The 19,951-nt window shown below is 39.2% G+C and overlaps 2 protein-coding genes across 6 annotated transcripts in view; one reads left to right on the top strand and one right to left on the bottom strand.

Moving 5' to 3' along the window:
• Nucleotides 1–402: 402 nt before the first annotated feature.
• lig3 (ligase III, DNA, ATP-dependent) lies at nt 403–17,958 on the top strand. 3 transcript variants are annotated; one of them, XM_071506510.1, is made up of 21 exons: nt 403–518; nt 1,799–2,379; nt 2,966–3,094; nt 4,330–4,548; nt 4,672–4,823; nt 4,982–5,148; nt 7,253–7,330; nt 7,434–7,602; nt 9,352–9,507; nt 10,425–10,556; nt 10,680–10,759; nt 11,417–11,504; nt 11,604–11,681; nt 11,965–12,088; nt 13,071–13,213; nt 13,312–13,386; nt 13,808–13,954; nt 14,619–14,769; nt 15,526–15,605; nt 15,750–15,836; nt 16,975–17,958. In XM_071506510.1, the coding sequence occupies exons 2-21, from the start codon at nt 1,827–1,829 to the stop codon at nt 17,206–17,208; spliced, it is 3,042 nt and encodes a 1,013-aa protein (XP_071362611.1). In that variant the 5' UTR covers nt 403–518; nt 1,799–1,826; the 3' UTR covers nt 17,209–17,958. The 3 variants fall into 3 exon arrangements, with proteins under 3 accessions (XP_071362611.1, XP_071362609.1, XP_071362612.1); XM_071506508.1 differs by lacking the exon at nt 403–518 and adding an exon at nt 657–756; XM_071506511.1 differs by lacking the exon at nt 403–518 and adding an exon at nt 696–728.
• rad51d (RAD51 paralog D) overlaps nt 15,466–19,951 on the bottom strand; it is a 19,798-nt gene continuing 15,312 nt past the window's right edge. Inside the window, exons 10-12 of one of the 3 annotated variants that reach the window (XR_011694659.1) lie at nt 18,666–18,789; nt 17,411–17,455; nt 15,466–17,201 (exon numbers count right to left, since the gene is read on the bottom strand). Coding sequence is in view for 2 of the 3 variants with exons in the window: in XM_071506514.1 (XP_071362615.1) it covers nt 18,694–18,789 (96 nt within the window). In the remaining variant the exon portion in view is untranslated. The remainder of the gene's footprint in view (nt 17,202–17,410; nt 17,456–18,665; nt 18,790–19,951) is intronic. The other 2 variants (XM_071506514.1, XM_071506515.1) reach the window with 2 other exon arrangements.

Raw genomic sequence — 19,951 nt, 5'->3', positions numbered from 1 at the left:
TACATCCATGGTTTGTGGCCCCAAGGCCCAAAGAGGTCAAATTATCCAGTATTTCACAAAAAAAAAAAAAAAAAAAAAAGTAAAAAATTGAGAATGTCCAAAATTTGAAAAGAAATCTGTGTATCAGAAAATTGCCCCCCATCACCCATCAGATTGGTAACCTTCTGCTTTTTGACGCAGAGGTAGGCGATGCTTTGTAGAAAATAACTATAAGTTTATATTCATATGGGTTTTGGTTTGGCTTTAAAACTAATAGCTATGTATAGGTTAAGTGCTCCGGTTCAGCAGATGGCGGTACACAGACCCTGCCACATGTTTAAAGGTCTACCGCTTTTTCTATGAACTCAACGAGCATCGTAACACACCATGCTTGTAGCTCCTTTGGCTCTTAGCTTTGTTTAGTTGCGTCAAGCTAAACAGTTCACTAGAGATTTACCGGATGTCCACAGTTTTACCTTCGACATAAAGCAACTATCTCGTTTGTGGAAATAGATAAGGCACTTCGCATGGTCTACGAGGTGAAGCGATATTATTTTCATAGTAATTAAGACTTTCACACTTATTAAAAACACTAGAAACTTAAATTAGACAAAATTCTCGCTAGCCCAGTTATTATTTTGAAGGCATAACCCGGAAGTGTTTTGTTTCTTGACATTATAATCGAATTTAACTTGACGCTCGGACTGTTGTCTAACAACAATGAACTGAGAGTAGAAATTTAAACCCTGGTAACATATTTCACTAAGCTTCTTCAAGGTACAGTAGCTAAATATGCACAGAGATATTAGCAGCATGTTAAATAATTTTTGATAGTTGCTGTGAAATCGGTTAGCTAGCTAGGCTAGCCGTTTAGATGTATAACAGAAGGAGTGTGGCTAAAGCTAATCAACTAGTTAGCCTAACAATTGCCTTCGTGTCATCAAACTTACACGTATCCTGCTCACCCTGACGCTTAAAATGTTATAAACCGGTCGTCAAAGTGTAAACAGACTGGCTGTCTTTCAACATTTAGTCAAGGTTAAGTCTAATTTGCTGTTTAAATGTTGAGAAGACACAGAATCACTTTGTGTGTTAGGTTGAACCAAAGTCCCACCACCTTTTGTTAACAGATTTAGTGGTGCTTGTAACGCAGTACAGTTTGGTATTCAGCATATTCACATGGCAGAATTCTCAAATGGCTTTCTTGTGAATTATGGTTAAACTTGCATTTAATTTTAAGTAGCTATATACCACAATCTCCTTTGTCATGTTCAGCTGTGATCCTCCAACAGTAGGCTTGTGCCTCCAAAACAAAGGTTTTTACCCAAATTAGAAAGCTCATACAACATACTCTTTATATTATTATGTGTAGCACAATCTAAGTGCTCCTTTTTCATTTTCTTCCTTAATATATATCTCATTTAGTTGTCTAATCCTCATTGTTTACAAAAAGAACATATTAAGAGATGAGTCAAGAGGTTCCGTACATTTCTGTACTAATGAGGACGAAATTTCACCAACCTACAGTCAAGATGACCTGGACTCTCTAGGAATCACTTTGGGTTCATTTGTTAGTTTGGACTTTGGTCCTTTGTGTATTGAGCTATTGCTAAACCGGAGCTGCATAGTATTTTACAGTGAAATGAGGGTGCTGGAATGTGGCACACTCTTGTTGTCCTGATGCTATCAATTAGGGGAGTAAGGCCATGCTGAGTCAGTTATAGGAGCTTTAGTAATGGTTGATATGTCAAGGCAACATTTACACAGAGCAAAAATTAATTAACTCTTTAACCATAATGTCTCTGTTTTTTTTTTTAAGGTTGTAATTTTCCCACCGTCACAACTGGATGCAGAGACCTATTCTTTTGTTCGCCCCCAGGACTCTCTGTGCAGGCCTCCACATTCTCCAAACACTTGTCAGGTGTCAGCAGCTCTTGAGACTGTGTCGATCCTCTCTGGTCTCTTCATGCTTTAAGCTCCAACCTTCACCCGTTTATGTGTTTAATTGTTACAGGGAAACTCGTAATTTTTCCTCTGTATCCCATAAACATAGCCTGCTCCAAAACTATCCTCCCCGGTTTTTCCTGCATCAGTGTTTCTCCAACGAGCCAGATATGGCAGAACAGAGGTTCCTCGTGGAATATGCCAAACGCGGTACTGCAGGCTGTAAGAAATGCAAGGACAAAATCCAGAAGGGCATAGTGCGTATAGGAAAAATTGTGCCAAACCCTTTCAGCGAGTCTGCAGGGGAGATGAAAGAGTGGTATCATGTCAAGTGTATATTTGAGAAGCTGGAAAGGGCAAGAGCCACCACGAAGAAGATTGAGGACATCACTGATCTGGAGGGCTGGGAGGAGCTGCAGGATGAAGACAAGGAGCTCATTAATAAACACGTTTCAGGTACAACAGATCATTTTTTTAAAAAAATATACTTTTAAGAAGCTACAGTTCTTCATAATGTTCAGTACTTAACAACATCTGATAATATAGTTTTTTTTCTTGTTATGTATGTAAATACCCAGTCATTAGGCATTTTTGCATTAACAGTATATGAATTAAAGTGTTTTACCTGATTCCATGCTAGGTGTGTCTTCAGCCAGTACAACTAATTAAGATAGCTTAACATCCAAAGAGAGCAATGCAGTGCTTCTCTGTCAGGTCATATCATTGCACCTGTGTTAGGGTTTGGTTCTTTGTCCTGTATACAGAGTGTTTAGCTGAAGATAATTTGCAGACCATGTGCTTGGTTAGGCTTTTAAATATGTGCAACATATGTATGTGTATGTTTTGTACAGGTTGCATATGCATTGGCATATTTGTGTGTGTGTAAGTAAGTATTATGTATATGTTGGCATATATGTATGTGACATTCAAAACTCATTCATCTTTGTTCTTGTTAAAACCCTGTGTATGTAGAATTGGTAAGAATTGGTGTCTCGGGTACTTGCTGTTTTTTCGTTCTAAAGCCATTCCTCTTCTCTTGTAGACCTGATGGCCAAGGTCAATGCAAGTCCAAAGAAGAAGGTGCAGGCTAAAATGAACACCACTGGCCAGCTAATGGCTCCTCCTGCTGACCCATCTGTCAATGCTCCACGCAAGTTTTCAGGTTTCACTGGTAAGATATGTAGTTTCTTATTTGTACTATAGGTATTCTGAAAATCAGTAACAAAATGCTGCTCAGTGTTACAACAGAAGTAATGGATCCAAAGAACATGATATAAAAGTGAATGATTATTCAATTCTGAGACAACCAACAGGAACATCTTGAACAGTGAAAAATGTGTGCCACCTCTCTCTGATTATTACGTCAGGAAGGACTGGGTCCTTAATACATCATGCCGCAGCACCATATGCAATTGTGTAAATGAAGTAGCGTTTTAAGGCTGAGAAACTGCAGACAGGAAGATCTGCAAGTTAATGTGATAAAAGAAAAACGGCAGCAAAAACATACAATAATAAGATGGGTAAAATAAACTGCTCAGCTGTGTGGGCTACCAAAAGGCAATTTTTAAAGTACATTGCCCATGGGATAAATAAAAACCGATTGCCCCTAATTTCTGGAAGCTTGACCAGAGGGAAATATGTTGAGTTTCTCAAGGACAGGATGGTTTGGTTGGTTGGTTTCCTGTGATAAATTTAGCTTTCCATGTCATTTGTCTGCTAAAAATCTTTGACAGTCAAGGCTGCTGCTCACCATTAATTTTACTCACTGTCTTGACAATGTTGTCCAGTTGGTCCCTGTCCAATACACAGTTTGGACTACAGCAATAAACACATGGAAGTAGTATAAATAAATAAAATATCTAAAAATGACATGATGGGATTTTTGTTGAGTCTTGTGCCAAACTAGCACGTTCCCTTACATTTGGATAATGTTATTTGTAGGGTGAGGCATCTCTGTAGCACCACAATGCTACAAAGATGATATAATAATATAATACTATTTATTACTTAATGAATTACTTAGTTCTAGCTGCAAAGTAAGGCATCAATAATAAAAACAGGACAATAAATAATGAAGAGCAGAATAGGCCCATAAAACTTTAATTTGTATTCAGCCTCTGTTGCTCAGCTCAGACAGGACACATGTTCTTGTATTTTTTTAAGGAGTCTTAGAGAAATTGTTAGCATTAAGCAAAAATGGTTAAATCAAAGGCTGAAATTTTTTAGAAACCAAATGATCCCATTAAAAGTGATCGTAAAAGTTGACTGACATCAATAATCGATAAAGCTGTTTAGACCTGTTTAAAACCTTCATTTTTTGCTCCACTGTGTCTCTGCCTGAAGTACTTGCTTTGCCAAATGGTCTCATCACTTGAACTGTTCTTCTTCTCTTCTCTCTCCTGTCAGCTGCGAAGGCTGGAGCCTCCAGCAGCTCAGGACCATCTACCTCGTCCCCTGCCAAAGCCAGCCAAGGCAGCCCCCTGTCCGCCCAGCTCTGTGACCCCCAGCACAAGGACTGCCTCTTCAGAGAGTTTCGTAAGCTTTGTGCCACGGTGGCAGAAAACAACAGCTACAATGTCAAGACACAGATTATTGAGAAGTATCTCAAAAAGGGCTCAGCTGGAGGTTGGTGTTATTTTTTTATTTTTTATTTTTTGGTATATATTGTTTATTCAGCTCGACAACATCTGACAAAATCCAAGACCAGGATTTCTATGACAAGATGTGGTTCTGTTCTTGCCGTCCTAGATAAGTTCCATGGAGATCTTTACCTGACGGTGAAGCTGCTCTTGCCGGGTGTTGTAAAAAGTGTCTACAACCTCAATGACAAGCAAATCGTAAAACTCTTCAGTCGCATTTTCAGATGCAACCAGGATGACATGGTGCGCGATCTGGAGCAGGTTTGTGATTCATATGTTCTTACACATGAACTCTTGTGCTTTGTGAGTATTCAGAAGTATACCACATAGCTTGAATATTAGATAATTGAAATACCCGTAGACCAAAAAAAAGAAATGGCAACTCTTGTAAAATACATTTGGTGTCTTTTTTTTTTAAGGGTGATGTATCTGAGACAGTGAGGATGTTCTTCGATGAGAGTAAATCATTTCCTCCAGCTGCAAAGAGTCTACTGACCATCCAGGAAGTGGATGCATCCCTGACCCGCCTCGCCCAGCTGACCAAGGAGGATGAGCAGCAGACCGAGCTGCAGGATATTGCCAAAAAGTAATATAGTACATCATTATTTTCATATTAATTAGGCTGGTAGTAAAGTCACACTGATGAGTTCGCTTATTGAAATAATACACACCGCAGACCTGCTCTGTTGAAACAATTGAAGACTCTTCTTTAAAAGTGGCAATCACGAAGATTTCAGTCCTGGCTGATGTGGTGAGACCTGTAGTTTCTGGTGGTAACAGAGCAGAGAGCTCTGGGAGCAACAAAACAAACTTGTCATTTAAATAATGAAGTCAGGCAATAATTGGCCTTTTTCCATCATTCGTGATCTGATTTTTATGCAGCACGCAGCGTGAGTGTACACAAACAGGGCACGGTGAAACGAGTTTGTTACCTTGCTGAAAAACTGGAGATGTCTGCAGCTCTTCATCTAACAGCTCACTGTGGCTGCTCCTTCTCGTTCCATTACTCCCTGCAATATTTCAAACTGATCTTCCGTCAAAAAAGCTGAAAATGACCTTAAAGTCAACTCATGTTTTGCCAGGTAAATGCTTTTTAATGTGAAGCTGCAACAGTAGGAAGCGTTTGGTTTGCATTAGCAGCAACTTTATACAGCATTTTTTTCAGGAATGTCCCCACAGACAGCCAGTTCGTGACACTGCGAACACATAAATACTGCAATACTTTCATCAGCGGGCCATAGGCTCAATCACCAGTTTGCCACAGTTGTGTTATTCTGCGATAGATAGTGACCTAACAGACATTTATTAAAATGAAAATCTTCTAACAGCAACACTATCATTCATCTGGCAGAAATTCAGAAAATAGCCTTGACCGTTGACACATCAAACAATGGTCCAGTGTGTAGGATTTAGTGGCATCTAGTGGTGAGGTTGCAGATTGCAACCAACTGAGTACCCCTCCCCTCAGTCCTCCCTTTCTAAGCATGTATAAGAACCTATGGTGGCCTTCAGTTAATGTAAAAACACAGATGGCCTCTCTAGAGCCAGAGTTTGGTTTGTGTGTTCTGGGCCACCGTGGAAACATGGCGGTCTCCGTGGAAGAGGACCCACTCTCTAGGTAGATATGAAGGGCTCTTTCCAAGCTAATGAAAACACAACAGTTCTGAGTGTCAGGTGATTATACACCAATGAAAACATAATTATGAATGTTATATTCAATTTCTGCCAATAGATCCCCCTAAATCATACACAGTGATCCTTTAAGTGACCTCTGCATTATACAGAGAGGTGTCTGTTGTTCACCCTGCCCTCGTCGATATAAATGTGGTGCACAAAACAAGAGAAACACCTGTCTTTATAATGCAATACAATTCAACAGCACCACAAACTAAGAGTTGAATCAGCACCTCTTTAGAACAATGTCAATAAAAACTGAACATTATAACCTTCACCAAGGGAGGATTTATTACAGGACTGTTGATTAGACTGCTCTAGTTTTAGCTAGATGGACCAAATTAACTCCCAGCTGAGTGTAATGTGAGTGCTAGACCTGTCAGTGATTGTTCAAGTATTTTTTTTTAAACAGTAAGCAGTTTACTTCACCACTGTGTAAAAGCCAGGGAGACAGATTTTGTTATTTCTTTTCACAGTATTTGCAAATGATGCAATTATTTGTTTCCACATGATTAGCCTGTCCTAGTTTTTTATTGTTAGTATTTGTTTGGTTTTGCAGTGTTCTCGTCTTTTTAGATTGTCTGCCTCAGGCATGTTTGACAGACACGCACACGCACACACACACACACACACACACACACACACACACACACACACACACACACACACACTCTCTAATATACATCTCTATTTGACATTCTACCCTCCACAGCGCAGACACCACAACAGGACTGTGTTTATTCCTAAATTGCATATTGCTCGCTGTAAACAGAAGCATTGTTTTGTGCTGTACGGAATAAAATGTCTTAAATGTCTTCAACAATAATCTTCAAAAAGGCTGAAATGAAGCAGGTTCTTTCTGAATTATTCACAGTTTCTGCAATGGAATGTAATTGTTGTATATTTATGATTTATGCATTATAATTTTATACCCTTACTGGTCATAAATGTTTAGATTCATGCTTGATAAAATGCTAAAAACCCCAGAGATAATCAGCATTCTCTGTTCATCATAGATGCACCAGTAACGACCTGAAATGCATCATTCGACTTATTAAGCATGACTTGAAGATGAACGCTGGAGCAAAACATGTGTAAGTGTTTTTGTCTTCTGCTCAAAAGTTAATATACACTATGTTCTTTCAACACTTTTGAGAAGAGCCTGGAAAACTCTTTTATTATTTCCTCTTTATGCAGCTTGGATGCTGTGGATCCAAACGCATATGATGCCTTCAAAGCCTCACGGAATCTGGGGGATGTGATTGAACGGGTGTTGAGGAATCAGCAGGACGCGTCCAATGGTTCAGGGCCCAGGAAACTCCTCACTGTGGAGGCCTCTCTCATGACCCCCGTCCAGCCCATGTTGGTGAGTATCACCACTAAAATGTGAAAAATGTGTTTGCGCAGGTTTTTCAGCAGTTCTCCCTGATTTTTGTGATTTACATGTTTGTTTTGACAACTTCTGTTTCTGTATTTACTTGACTACATATTGTGCTTGTTGCTATATAGATGACGTCTGACTTTTCTGGCTTTTTGCTTTAGGGCAAGGTATGTGAGTTATCAGTGAAAATAAACCAGGAAATTTTGTTGATCTCTCTGTCTTAATGCTAAAGGCACTGTTAGAACTCCTGCTTAAAGGCCTCAAGTAGGTTTTTATAATTTTGTGTCCAGGAAAAAAGATACAGATAAAAAAAATGTCTTTCCATCAGTTCAGGAGGTCAGCTATTCCTTTATTAGTAATTGTTCTTTGTCAAAAGTACATTTTTGTTCAATTAAGATTAAGATGACCACACAACAAAACAAGCACGCCTCCACACATACATTCAATACAAGATTTAGGGCTTATTTCTAATCTAACCATCACACCTGAGTCTCTGCTTTGTCAAAGGATTGAATGAGTTCCTCAGTTTCCTCACATTAGGTGACAACTCCACGTCGTGTAGAGAGTACGATGTTCACAGTGTTTCCAGCTGATGGCTCCCACCAAACAAACAGGCAGCAGCTGGACCTTACCGATAACTCTGTACTGTTAACACAGGGCTGAACTGAAACCCCCTTCGACAAATGCAAGTATTAATTCAGCATGATTTAAAATGTTTTCCAGAAAACCTACGGACCATTAAATTTCACATTACACAGCAGAGTTTTAATTACACAGTATGAAAGTAAATTGAAACTCACTGCAGCTCTGTCACATTTTTAGTTTACAAATGAATAACACGGTGCAGTTCCCAGCTTCCCACGGGCTCCAAACTTCAGCGTTTTCCGCCCTAACTTCCTTCTCTCCTTAGCATCAGTTTGCAGAAGATAAAATGCTGCATCACTTTCTGTTACATCCAGTAGACACATTAGCAAGGGAGAAACATGAAGAGCATGAACACAAAATTAAGTATAATTTGTTTTGATGGTTTGCTCTGAAATGCAATTAGTGCACACAGCAGCAGGTGAACATGCAGTCACATTGCCAGCAGAGTCGGAGTCAATTAGTCAGTGCGGTATTACCAGACTGCATAGTGGTATAACACTGAAAGGGATAAATAATGTTTTTGTGACTGACACAAACACACGTCCACCAGGCGAGTGAGTTCATGATGCAGACTCTTTTGCTGTCATTGTCAATGTTGCTATTTTCTATGTGTAAAACCAACACCTAGATGCAACAGGTGGGTTTTATTTTTGTGGATTTGACCATGATTACTTTCAGTTATAAAATGTACTCATCAAAGTCATTTCTTGCATGTGGTGACATGACAGTGTCTCAAAAACACAGGAAGTCTCTCGATCAGACAGGTTGTAAACAAAGAAACAAAAAGTTCAGCCAGATTGGAGGTAAAAAAAAGAAAGAAAGAAATGTCATTAGTAATCCTTTACTGCACAAGAAAACGGTGGTGAATACATTGTTATTAGCTATAGAAATGATAACCAAAAGCATTACAAGTTTGAAAATGAATATATCAGGATTATCATTATCTGCATCTGAAAAGTAAAAGGTCTAAAAGATGGGCACACGTTTGCCAGTGGACCAACCAGAGGAAACTTTTAATGAAAAGTAAGCATAAGAAATTGGTTACTCGCTGAGAGCTTTGTGAATGATTGTTTTCCTTTGTGATTTCAGGCAGAGGCATGTAAATCCATTGAGTACGCCATGAAGAAATGCCCCAACGGGATGTACTCTGAGATCAAGTATGATGGAGAACGTGTGCAGGTCCATAAGAACGGAGACAGCTTCAGCTACTTCAGCCGCAGCCTCAAGCCAGTATTACCGCACAAAGTTAGTCTTATCACACTAACACACACAGACACACACATACACACTCATATATACAGTACAAATGTAAACAAACAGGCACACAGTCAATGCATGAACAGTCAGAATAAAGTGACCTCAGGCTTGCCCCTGCAGGATGAGCAGCTTGAAGGTATTATCCTAGTGTGAAATTCAGACAATTCCCACAGCGATTTTTCCAGTGTTTACATTCCCAACATGAGGTTCAGAGCTTTAAACATGCAGCGATAAATAGCTCGGCTTCATATTCATTAGCCTTTTTAAACCACTAGATGTTGCTGCTGTGCACACAATACATCACTCACAGCGACTTTGAACTCCAGTATACTTCAGTAAAGAACACAGCACGAGGGAAGAAAGCAGTAGAGCTTTTATACGTGGGGATGTGCACAAACCATGTACCTCCACTCACCAGATGCTTATGGAGTCTTCTCTGCTTTTCCTCTTTCTATTCATACAATTCTGCAGAATTTGTCAATGACAGTGATGTCTGTTTCTCTGAGCTAATTACAAGAGGGAAGAAGGTTCACCCTTTGATATTCCAGTGTCTGAGCAGCTATTTGTAATTGGCTGTGTGTGTGTGTGTGTGTGTGTGTGTGTGTGTGTGTGTGTGTGTGTGTGTGTGTGTGTGTGTGTGTGTTAGTATATGTATACAATGATAACACTATAAAACTGTTAAGATTATCCACTGCAGAGTATAATGAATGGAAATAGAGAAGACAAACCCATGTGAGGAGAGGCAAGTGTGCTGCAGTGTATATATAAAATCTTTTCACAGTATCATGCCTATTAAACACTTGTGGTGGTCCCCATCTCTTAAGTCGTGCTATAATAGACATTTCAGATGCTTCCTCTTTCTACTCAGTGCCTAAGCCCTGTGTGTGTCCATGTTGATGTTTCAGGTGGCCCATTTCAAAGAATACATCCCTCAGGCTTTTCCCGGCGGCCACAGTATGATATTGGATGCTGAAGTCCTCCTAATTGACACAAAGACCAGTAAACCCCTGCCTTTTGGGACCTTGGGAGTACACAAGGTGAGAACACCAAAGCCAATTTGTACTTTTGTTTTTTTCCCCCCTGACAGCATGAATTTTGTCACGCAGCGTGTATTTTGATCAGTCGCTGTTGTCACATGTCACGTTCTCCTCTCCCTTCAGAAAGCGGCGTTTCAAGATGCCAAAGTGTGCCTTTTTGTTTTCGACTGTATCTACTTCAATGGCGTGAGTCTCATGGAGAGGTAATGTGTTTTCACTCCAACCCTTGTCTTAAAAGCAACTTTCAATTCTGTTGTACAAAGAATAACCCCTGATGGGAAGGATGCAAGCGGGTGCTTTTTACCACTGCTGGTAAGATGCTCGTCCAAACCTCCACAAACACTTTGCTCTGTCCTTGAGGTTTACTGCTCTTGTATGTGTGTGTTTAACACCCAGTGTTATTTATATAGTGTTTTGATTTTGGTTTTATGTAGAGATCCCAATTTTTATTTTAGCTTCTGTTTATTTAAAGGTAATTTTCCTTGTGGGTTTGGTAGTTCTACTTGTGATTTATATAGTTTCAGTATTTGTTTAGGTCTGTACAAGATTAGATTAATGAAAAAAACTCAGAACAAGTCTCTCCGGTATATTTGTATAAATATAAATCTCCCTACAGCTATTTTTCCAAAACCAGTATGTTTTATTAGTTTGTATAAAAAGAAAAAAGCAAAAGCCCTTTCACATATTACTTTTTTTTTTATTTGACAACTGAACATCATGTAATTAAGTCTTTTTTATTTTATTTTTAGGGGGACCTTTCTGGAGTCTAGTTTTGTCACAGGTTTAGTTTACAGTAACAACTATAGATATAACATATAACAAGCTGTCTTACATTTATCCACTGGCATCGTGTTTTCCAGGCCGCTGTGTGAACGCAGGAAGTTCCTGCATGACAATATGGTGGAAGTCCCCAACAGGATCCTGTTCTCAGAGATGAAGCATGTCACTGTAGGTACAACTCTGTCGGCTGTATGTACACATCTGCAGGTGCTCACTGCAGCCAGGAAAGCATCTCATGCTGTGTGTGTGTGTGTGTGTGTGTGTCAGAGGGCGGGAGACCTGGCTGATATGATAACTCGTGTCATCAGAGAGGGACTTGAGGGCTTGGTGCTGAAAGACATAAAGGTGAGTTGCTTTTTTGATGATAATATTTCTCTAATGTAAGATTCTCTGTCCTCACTTTTCTTTTTAACTCTTTGAATTGAAAATGTGCATTATGAATAATCTTTATTTAACATACTCAGTAGTCTATAACACTTTGATTTTAAGTATTTGTTTAGAAAATCAGACTAAAATATATTTCACTGCTGCAGTGTTAAAGTGCTAATAGTGAAAATTACTCAAACAAAAGTTTATTATAGATGTAAGTGAAAGATTCTGGTGGTTGAGGTGCACATCTGTGTCTCAGGGCACCTATGAACCAGGAAAGCGCCACTGGCTGAAGGTGAAGAAGGACTATTTGAATGAAGGCACGATGGCAGACACAGCTGACCTGGTGGTGCTGGGAGCTTTCTATGGAAAAGGCTCAAACGGTCTGTACACCACTACAGTACATTCTTTTCTTTATGCAGTGGAGTCTTTTCTAGTCCTTGATGCTTTATCTTACTTGTTCTGACAGTTTTAGTGTCCTTTCTTTCTACGCTCATCCTGTGAGGTGAGGAGTGTGACTCTCACCCAAATGAGCTAACAAAGACAGTTTTACAATTACTATCAATTTTTAATGTTATGAAAATTCCTTTAATGATCAGAGGGACCGTTTTGTGAACAGTGTCCAAGTTTCAGCAAAATTGATATTTAATGTGTTTTGGTAATTATATGAACAGGCCCTTTATTATACAGTACATTAGGATTTGGACTTAAAGAGGGTTTAAATGTAATCTGTATAATCTCTATGACCTCAAGTCAGATCTTCAACATTAAAAGGGAAACGTGTGTTTGTGTGTGTGGGTGTGCATAATGAACAGCCACAGTTAGTGTTTGGTGTATGTATATACACAGAGATATGTAATATGCCCAAACTTTTGCATACAACTGTACACAGACAGGAAATTAACAGTAACACATCTGTATTAACTCTATTACACTGTGAGCTCAAATAAACACAACATGCATGAGGATAAGTTGTCATTAGGTAAAGCATACAGACAGAGGAGATACAGGAGCCATGGAGGAGGCTGGGTAATGAGCATGCAGCACAATGGAAGCATAACAAATGCAAAAACAAAGGTACACATCTCTAAAGCAGGGCTAATAAAGACAGCCCATGCAGTGTGAAGACAATCTAATAGAGCAGAAACAATAAATCAGATGAAAGCACTTGTCATAACACACTGTAGGACAGAAGTGGGAAGTAGAAAACAGCAGCTGGAAAAATAGACGTTATAAGTGGATTTGAATAGACCAGTTTTGGGAAGTCAAGTGAAATTATAAAGTGTAGGCGTGTGTCGGACGTCTCACAGGCAGCACTTTTCTAAATTTCCCTCCTAATGTCAGGTGTGTTTTTCTACCCACCAGGGGGCATCATGTCCAGTTTTCTAATGGGCTGTTACGACCCAGACTCCAAGAAATGGTGCACAGTCACCAAGTGCTCTGGAGGCTACGATGACGCCACCCTGGCCAGGCTCCAGAAGGAGCTGGATGTGATCAAAATCAGCAAGGTCAGAGAGGATCCACTTAGAGGCCTGCCTGGTATATGGAGCTGATGTAATAAAACTGAAAATGAATCTTTTGTGTGTGTGTTTGTGTGTTTGTGTAGGACCCAAGCAAAATCCCAGGCTGGTTGAAAATCATCAAGAACTATTATCCAGATTTCATTATCCGTGATCCTCAGGTGAGATTTCATTATTCAGCACATTTGTATTTCCCAGCGGACCTGTTCACGCACAGCCCAGTGTTATATCTGGGTACCGTTGACCTTTGAATGAACTGATCAGTTAAAAGCATTTCTTGCACTCGTTGAGTTAATGACCACCCACGCTGCAGAGAAGTGTTTCCAATCTGCATATTTAATGAAATTAGTCTTACGTGACAATACTTGAAACTTTAGAGGCTGACAATGTTTGATTAAAAGCTTAAAATGACCCCTTCTAGCTTTTAAGTTTGAAAAACACATTCGAGACATCTTTCCTTAAATAGTAGTTATCACAGCTTTTTTCTCCATTTGAGCAGAAGTGAGAATTTGTTGTTTTTTTTCATTTAATGGAAAAAGCAGTCGTATATTTACCTTGTCATTTATTTCTCCCCTGCCGCAGCAAGCACCTGTCTGGGAGATCACAGGCGCTGAGTTTTCCAAATCAGAAATGCACACGGCCGATGGCATCTCCATCCGCTTTCCCCGCATGACGCGCATCCGCGATGACAAGGACTGGAAGAGTGCCACCAATCTGCACCAGCTTAAAGTAAGACACTCTGATTCAAGTGTACAGAACTTAGTCTGATTGTGCTGTGGTGTTAATAATGAACAGTGCGGTAGAATGAGTTGAGTGTTTGAGAGTTGAGCTGGGTTTACATCCTTTTTTTCATTCAAGGACACGACTTTTAGAAAAGGAATGATTGTCAGTGCAGCTAACTGATGGCACCATGGGAAATAATTAATCACCGTCACATAAAGGTTTTTACTGAGATCACAGTCACAAACAGTGCTTTAGAAATCAGTTGCTTATTTGATGCTGAACATCTGAAGTGTGTGCCCTGGGATTGTTGCTAATTACTTTTCATCTCTGTTGTAATATATGATGGAATATGGGTAAGAAAGAGGAGGCCAGGTCATGTAGGTGATGGGAGTGGTAAATAGTGATAAATAATAATAAATAAAGCCACTGGTGAACAACGCACCCATGGGACGAGCCTATGTTAAGTATGATTTAAATGCTGAGGAGGACGTGGACCAAATTTGCAGTCGGTCATCCACCAAACACTGACAAATGAGCTGAAATATTGGCTGAGGCAGTCAAACATGTCTGCGCTAAATTATTTGAGTCCAACACAGGCCTTCAATCTCTGGTGACACGAAACATTACATCTGTTGGCTGAAGCCCATGTTGTCATTTCATCACTGCTCAGGAGCTGTACCGCATATCAAAGGAGAACTTTGACTTTAAAGTGACAGCTGGAACGTCTACATCCAACGATGACAAGGGCTCATCAGGAGGGGATAGCGGAGGAAACTCCCCGTCGTCCTCATCCCAGGGAGCTGCTCCTCCCAAGAAGACCAGTAAGTACACAGAGAAAGGCAGGAAGCTTCAGGCTGCCACTGCAGCTGACAATTTTTCCCATTATCTTTAATCTACAGACAATTATCATAATAATCATTTTACCTGTGCAGTGTCAGAACAGTAAGAAATGTCCATCACAATTTCCCAGAGTATAAGATGATATTTTCAAATTTCTCAGTTTGTTTAAAACCTTACCATCATATAGAAAAAGTAAAAGCAGCGAATTATTTCATTTCAGCTTAAAAATGGACTCAAAACAATCGACCAAAATTGTTTCAAATTTTCACACCATTATTCACAGAATTTGACCAGTGGAGTGTTTCTGCGGTCCATGTTTATTTGCCCCCAAAACAGCCAATGTATCTACAACACAGATGTTAGCTGTGTTAGCTAATGTAAGACTGGATACTACAATTTTATTTTCCCCTGTCACTCTATTTTCATTGTGATGTCAAGGCCTTGGGACAAATTTTGTTGTTTAGAGTGAAACATTTTCAACTCATGTGGACACATCTTCAGCTTGACTGGCTACAGCCACAGCAATGTCAATACATGCATTTCAGAAAGGACACAGTCACAGAAGTGTGAACTGTATGGTATTGTACAGTGGAATAAGATTCATTTGTCAGCTTTAGTTTGGCAGACAGAGATGCATTGGTTGACTCAGCAAAATGAGAGACCCCAGTGTGATGTGAGCGAGTGCTGCAGTGGTACTTTATTTGATATATTATCAATAACATGTACAAAATTTACAGGCAACAGCACGCCGCCCAAACCGAAGGCAGTGAAATCCCAGCCTCGCACTCCTGTCTCAGAAGCAACCGTTCCCAAGAAGGTACTGACCATATGATCACATGACACATGTACATTTGCAGTATTACAATCATTCTCTCAGACATTGGTGAAACAATGGACTCGAGCTGCAGAAGCTTAACTTCATGCAACAGTGATGAACTGAGCGTTGTCTGTTTACCTCCAGGTGAAGAAGAGTGAAAGTGTTCACAGCAATGGACAACAAACCAAAACCAAGGCAACCTCTCAACTGCTGCAGCCAAGGAATGACAAGGTTGGTCATGAATGAATTTGTCATGGTGCTTTATAAAACGGTTCGAGGGAGAAAAGGAAATAATTTGATGTAAAAAATGTTTAAATTCAGCTGTTTGTGGGGTTTAATGTATCTTTATCTTTACAGAATATCTTTACAAATAACCTAACTTTCCCTGTAGAAAGGTTTCTTGAGTGCACCAGTGACATTTTTGTAGAGCTGAAAAAAAAAACCCATACACCACAAATTTCATAATTTAATACCCGACCTTTTCAGTGCATCAGGTTAAAACCCCAAATATTTTGGTAGTTGCATCTTCATTAATTTTATTAGTGGCTTGATTTCCAGTTTCTTATAACAATTTGAATATGTGGAAGTTTTTGAAACACTTTGCATTCTGGCAACCCAAGATGAGTATTTTTATTCTAAACATTTTATAGACCAAATTATGAATCAGAAAAATGTTCATTTAATCTTATAATTAGTTGCAGCTAGGCTTGTGCTGATTGGTAATTAGATTGTCTGTTGAGAACTGAAGACAAAAACCTATTGTTTCAGTCGCAAAAGACTCTTAAGAACTTCTTAATTAAAACCAACCTCTTCATGCTCCCTTTTCCATTCAAGTGTGTTGGACAAACTGACAAAAACCCAGAATCTCTGTTGGCCACATGCTGCTGCTGTCACTGCTTGATTATAGCCTCTGTGTGTGTGTGTCCACCTGGTCTGTTTGCCACACAGCTCTTTTCTCCTTATCACTATCTCTAAGTGCCAAATCTGTTGCTGCCATGCTGGCTGGCATCCCTGGCTGAGGCCTGAAATTCACTTGTGAGTGTGTTTACAGTAAACACCTGTAATTATTTACAGATCATTATTTTTCAGTTATGCACTGCAGATCTAGTTTTCAAAAAGGACCAAAAAAAACAAAACAACTGTCCTAAAAATGTGCTGTGGGATTGGATGTACTAACATTTAAAAAGCTTGACGAGAAAATTACCACACAGCCACCAGAGGCGATCAGATCATCTACACAAGTGTAATAGGTGAATGCTATGCAGCTTGAACGTAACTGAAGATTAAATAAAATCTTAAGTCTGCTTGTTTAGGTAAAGTAATTCTGGAGGGTGTTTCCTCTGCTGACCAGTCGTGTTTCTCCCTGCAGACACTGTTGGACATCTTCAGCGGGGTGAAGCTCTTCATGCCTATTTCAGTGCAGGACTTTGACAAACTGAGGCGATACTTTGTGGCGTATGACGGAGACCTCGTACCAGACTACGACACCACCTCAGCCACACACACTCTGGGTGAACCTGACGAGAACAGCCAGGCCCAGAGAGTCACACCCAGCTGGATCTGGGAATGTATCCGCAAGAGGCGCGTCGTACCTCCCTGTTGATTAAAAAAGAAAAGTGTTTACTTCTTCTACACATCAGTATAACTTAACAATAAATCTGTGTTAAACCATATGAACAGGGCTAATCTTTATAGTTTGGGGAGATTATTTTGATACCAGACACTGTTTCCATGGGTTCAATTACACACTACTCTCAAACTGTCATTTTAATTTATTCTTTTCCCTTTGTGTTTTGTACTTACACAGTTTTAATTTTTACCAATTCCAGGTAATGGGAAAATTATGAATCCTGGTGATGGATGGAGAGTTTTTGTAAGAATGAAATGCATTTTACATAGAGATCATGTAAGAAATTACAGTACAGTTGAATTAAAGGACCAGTGTGTAGGATTTAAAGGGATCTATTGGCAGAAATAGAATCTAAAATTCATAAATTCATTTCACTAGTGTATAAACACCTGAAACTAAGAACTGTTGTGTTTATTTTAGCTTTGAATGAGCCCTTTATATCTACATTTACAAAACGGACAAACCATGCCCTGGCTCTAAAGAGGACCTTTTATGTTACCTGAAGGCCACCATAGTTTCTGTAGTTTAGTATCTGTTTGCCACTAAATCCTACACACTGGTCCCTTTAAGATCATTTTTTTCTAGCAACATGTATTTTTTTACTGCCAGAGTGAAACATTTTGTAAGGTATTAAATCCCAGATCATGAACTGAGAACAAGAATGTGTCTTCCATCTGAATACACAAAATGCTGGTAAAGATAATAAACATCATTCTAATGCTATTTATATCCTTCAATTTGCACCATGGCCACTTACAGTAAAAGCAGTGGTGTTACAAATATGTCATAAATGGATTTCTGATGACTTCCTGTGTGGTATAGGGGAAGAAATACATTACAGTTTTTGCACAGTGCTGTTCATGTTCTCAAATATATCAAGATCATATGAGAGGAATTACTTGTTTTAAAAGGCTTTTCTCCTCCCAAACCAAATACATTTCACTGATTCTAAATCATGAGACTCTTTGTGCAATCCGAGGAGATGCTGAAAGGTTTTTTTTTTTTTACTGCAGCCTTCTGCATCTAATGGCTTTCAAGGATAATTCAGATTTGCCTTTTTCTCCCTGGGATACTTTAGGCCAGGAGGTGGCTTAATTAAATGTTTGAATGTATTAAAGCTCTAAAGAAGCAAAATCCACTTGAACCTGCTCTGCCTGAAAGACCTGCAATATATAGAGGAGAAAGGACTTGCTTCTTTATTCCTCCCTCCTCTCAAAAGGTGAAAAGAAAATCTCAGGCAAAAATATTAATGCTGCAGCAGAGTGACTCAAAGGGATGTACTGCCAGTGTCTTCATCTAAATGGGTCAATTTTTTAGCAGCAATCTTTTTGATTTGAATAACTGCTAAATCAGATTAGAGTTATAGAATTTTTGCATATTGCTTTAAAGACACATTTTCTTGCAAATTTGGTCCAGAAACACTGATTTACCTTTGGTCAAAGGATTATAGTCGGCTCATCAGGAATCGGTCTCATCCAGTTTTCTCTTTCCTGAGGGTTTGACTTGAGAGCGACTCCACCACTGCAAGTCGAACTCTTCTTTGATGTGACAAGGCTAAGAAGTAGAGCAGAAGACAGGGTTGATTTAGACCTAGCTTCAAAAAAAAAAAAAAAAAAAAAAACCCTCAGCTGCAATATAAAAACATTCATTTTGACGATGTTCATTCCGAATGTGCTTTGTCAAAACGCTTGTTTGTTTCTGCTGAAGGACGTCTTTTATGATTCCAAAAACTTAAAATGTATAATTAACACATTTGTGGACAGTTATTTGGGTGAGGACGAAAAAAGTACACTGGTCAAAATAATAACAATTTCCTCCAGGTATTAATATCAGTCCATTAATGCACTTGCTATGCTGTAGGAAGAAGTTCTCCTGCGCTGTTCTGCTGCCTCAGTCTTTTTTTTGCCTCCTCAGTGCAGCCGTAAGTGTTACTGAAAAATTACAGATGAATCACATAAGCTAAATGATAAAGGTGCAGAGTTGAAACCTGCAACACACCTTATACAGTGTATTATTAGGAAACAAGGAAACAAATGTGTTGGCAAGTTTGAGCTCTTTTTTGCTGATGTTTTTTTTTTGTTTGTTTGTTTTGCTTTTTATATTTCCATGCAGCCATTGGATTGTGTGGTCCAGAAATCAGTTTGAAGACTTTTTGAGTTATGTAATTCATCAACACTGGATTTATAATTCTACAAAAGAAAAGCAACTCATACTGTATTTTTATACTATATGAAAGTAAGTGGAAACCAATAAATGCCTTGAATGAATGTTTAAAACACAAAGCGGTGATGTAAGTATATGTAATTTGTAGTAAGACTTTATAGTGAACTCACTGGTACATTAAAGGTCCCATATTGTATGAAAGGTAGATGTCCATGTCTTTTTTTCTAGGTTCTATATTAATACTGTGAAAGTATCAAAGCCTCAGTCCACAAAGGAATGCACACAGCCTGCATTCAGAAACTGAGCGCCAAAACAAGCCGTCAGGACTTCTGTAACTTTGTGATGTCACAACAAATGAGTTGCCACTCTCAGCCCCAAGCCCTGCCCACCTGGATCCACCATCCAACCAGGCGGGACTTGGTTTCTCCTCCTTTTTTTTTTTTTTTTTTTTTTTTTTTTAAAATCGATCACTAAAAAAAAAAACAGTCAGCCAATCAGAAGAAAACCTCAGAGCCTCTCTTCTGATTGGCTGGCTGACCTGTTTTTTTAAACC

The sequence above is a fragment of the Trachinotus anak genome, unplaced genomic scaffold (assembly GCF_046630095.1).
Source record: "Trachinotus anak isolate AG129_WGS33_773 ecotype Australia unplaced genomic scaffold, CSIRO_AGI_Tana_v1 ptg000020l, whole genome shotgun sequence".
NCBI classification, from domain to species: Eukaryota; Metazoa; Chordata; class Actinopteri; order Carangiformes; family Carangidae; genus Trachinotus; species Trachinotus anak.
Note: the sequence above shows the minus strand (reverse complement) of the source record. Positions and strands in the feature narration are given on the sequence as shown.

Coding starts and splice junctions, on each gene's coding strand:
- lig3 (XM_071506510.1), top strand. CDS start 1,827: ATGCAGAGACCTATTCTTTTGTTCGCCCCCAGGACTCTCTGTGCAGGC. Junction 10,760..11,416: donor GGCGTGAGTCTCATGGAGAG/GTAATGTGTTTT, acceptor CGTGTTTTCCAG/GCCGCTGTGTGAACGCAGGA. Junction 13,387..13,807: donor TCATTATCCGTGATCCTCAG/GTGAGATTTCAT, acceptor CCCCTGCCGCAG/CAAGCACCTGTCTGGGAGAT.